This window comes from Morus notabilis, unplaced genomic scaffold (assembly GCF_000414095.1).
Source record: "Morus notabilis unplaced genomic scaffold, ASM41409v2 C11430611, whole genome shotgun sequence".
NCBI classification, from domain to species: domain Eukaryota; kingdom Viridiplantae; phylum Streptophyta; class Magnoliopsida; order Rosales; family Moraceae; genus Morus; species Morus notabilis.
Window position 1 is genome coordinate 1 of NW_010387265.1, and position 1660 is coordinate 1660.

The following is a 1660-nucleotide window of genomic DNA, read 5'->3' on the forward strand; positions in this document are numbered from 1 at the left end:
TTTTTTTTTTTCGTTTACTTCTTCTTCCATGCATGAAGATTGAAGACAGAATATTCTCTTACTGCAATGGTCCAGTTGTTCCCAAGCTTGACGCGAGTAGGGAAGGAACGGTCATCGCTACTCGCTCCGACGGTCAAGATCCACGGCGACGTGTTCTGCACCGTCTGCGGACTCGGCCCCGAGTTCCCCGCCGCGCATACGACTGCTACGCCCTTCGCCACCGCGTGGAACGCCCCGACGGCGATCGCGTTCCTCTGGTCCGCCTCCGGATACGAAGGCACGTCGGCGGCGATCGAAACCGACACGACGTCGACGCCGTCACGCACCGACACGTCGAACGCCTTGAGTATGTCGGCGCCGGCGCACAATCCGCCGCCAAACACGCTCCAGCAAACCTTGTACATCGCGATCCGCGCCTGCGTTGCGCCTCCCCTCACCGTCCCGACGCCCAATCCGTTGTAGCTCCTGTCCGCCACCGACGATCCGGCTGCGATCGTCGACGTGTGGGTCCCGTGGCCGCCGAAATCCCTAGGAGAGAGGTAATCCTGATTCTCCGTCGCGTTGTACGGCTTTCCGTACTCGGCTTCCAGCGCCTTGATGAAGAAACGAGCTCCGATCAACTTCTTGTTGCAGTGTTTGGCTCCATCGAACAACTCTCCTGACACGCAAATTCCTCTCCATTTCGAAGGGATCGGTCCGAGGCCTTTGTCGCTGAACGCCTCCGATTCCGGCCATATTCCTGTCCGCCATTGATGAGCTTGATTTGGTGAGCTTCATATATATATATATATATATATATAATTCACATATGTATATGAAACAGTTTTACACATAAGTGCATGCAATATACATGCGTATATAATGACCTGTATCAAAGAGACCTATGATCACATCTTCACCCAGTTTGGATTTCTGCAGAAAATGGGTTTGATAACGCGACGAGAGTTGAAGATAGTCCCAACTTCTTGTCGTTTGGACCTTGTAAAGCTCGTTTGGTATAACCAGTGCCACACCAGGTAACTCTACAACCAAACAAAAAATCTTGTTAATCATTGGAATTATTATTTATTTTTTTTCCTAAAGCCATAAGTCTCATTAGTCAAAAGTTCAAGTCTAACTTCAAATTGCAGCTTGAGCATAACGATTGGAGTTACTCGTCTTATAAAATTGCATTTTGGTTCGAATTTCAGGCTTTAAAATCTTTTCAACGAGTTCCGTAGTTTTACTATTTTGTTGATAGATATTAGATAACCTCTGAATTTGGTGTTTTTTGGCTTCGTTTATGAGCATGTACATGCAATATAACGCATCTTGATGACTCTGATATATTTTGCTCGTTTGTGCAAAATGCAATGATTGCCCAAGTGCTAAAAGTAAATAAACAAAATGCCCACTTTCCAAAACTCAAGCTTTAGGACAAAAAGGTGGTCAATTTGTCAAAGTAGGAGGGGTCATTTTTTATCCCAACAGCTCTCAAGTCTTTGGGAAAATGACTGTACTTTGCATATTAGCACATGGCTCGTGGTAATGGGGCCTAATTACCAGAAATTTTTTGGGCTTGGCTTTCTGTCATCTTGGCCGCAAAACCAGAGAAGCCATGTTTGTAACTGTAGACCATGGCTCTTGCAGATTCTTCTTTGCTGAGGTTAATGAAAAGAGT

At 46.4% G+C, this 1660-nt stretch overlaps 1 protein-coding gene across 1 annotated transcript; it reads right to left on the reverse strand.

The window, feature by feature from the left end:
* Positions 1-14: 14 nt before the first annotated feature.
* On the reverse strand, positions 15-1630 carry LOC21383830 (subtilisin-like protease SBT3.10). The gene is made up of 3 exons (XM_010114868.2): positions 1543-1630; positions 867-1022; positions 15-739 (listed from the first exon to the last, which is right to left on the reverse strand). The coding sequence occupies exons 1-3, from the start codon at positions 1616-1618 to the stop codon at positions 15-17; spliced, it is 957 nt and encodes a 318-aa protein (XP_010113170.1). The 5' UTR covers positions 1619-1630.
* Between the last annotated feature and the right edge of the window lie 30 nt (positions 1631-1660).

What these genes read in the sequence shown, in the direction of transcription:
- LOC21383830 (XM_010114868.2), bottom strand. Translation starts at nt 1,618, where the DNA reads ATGGTCTACAGTTACAAACATGGCTTCTCTGGTTTTGCGGCCAAGATG. An exon ending in CCAAGCCCAAAAAATTTCTG is followed by an intron (nt 1,023 to 1,542) that starts GTAATTAGGCCC and finishes GTTTGGTTGTAG; the next exon opens with AGTTACCTGGTGTGGCACTG. An exon ending in CATAGGTCTCTTTGATACAG is followed by an intron (nt 740 to 866) that starts GTCATTATATAC and finishes AATGGCGGACAG; the next exon opens with GAATATGGCCGGAATCGGAG.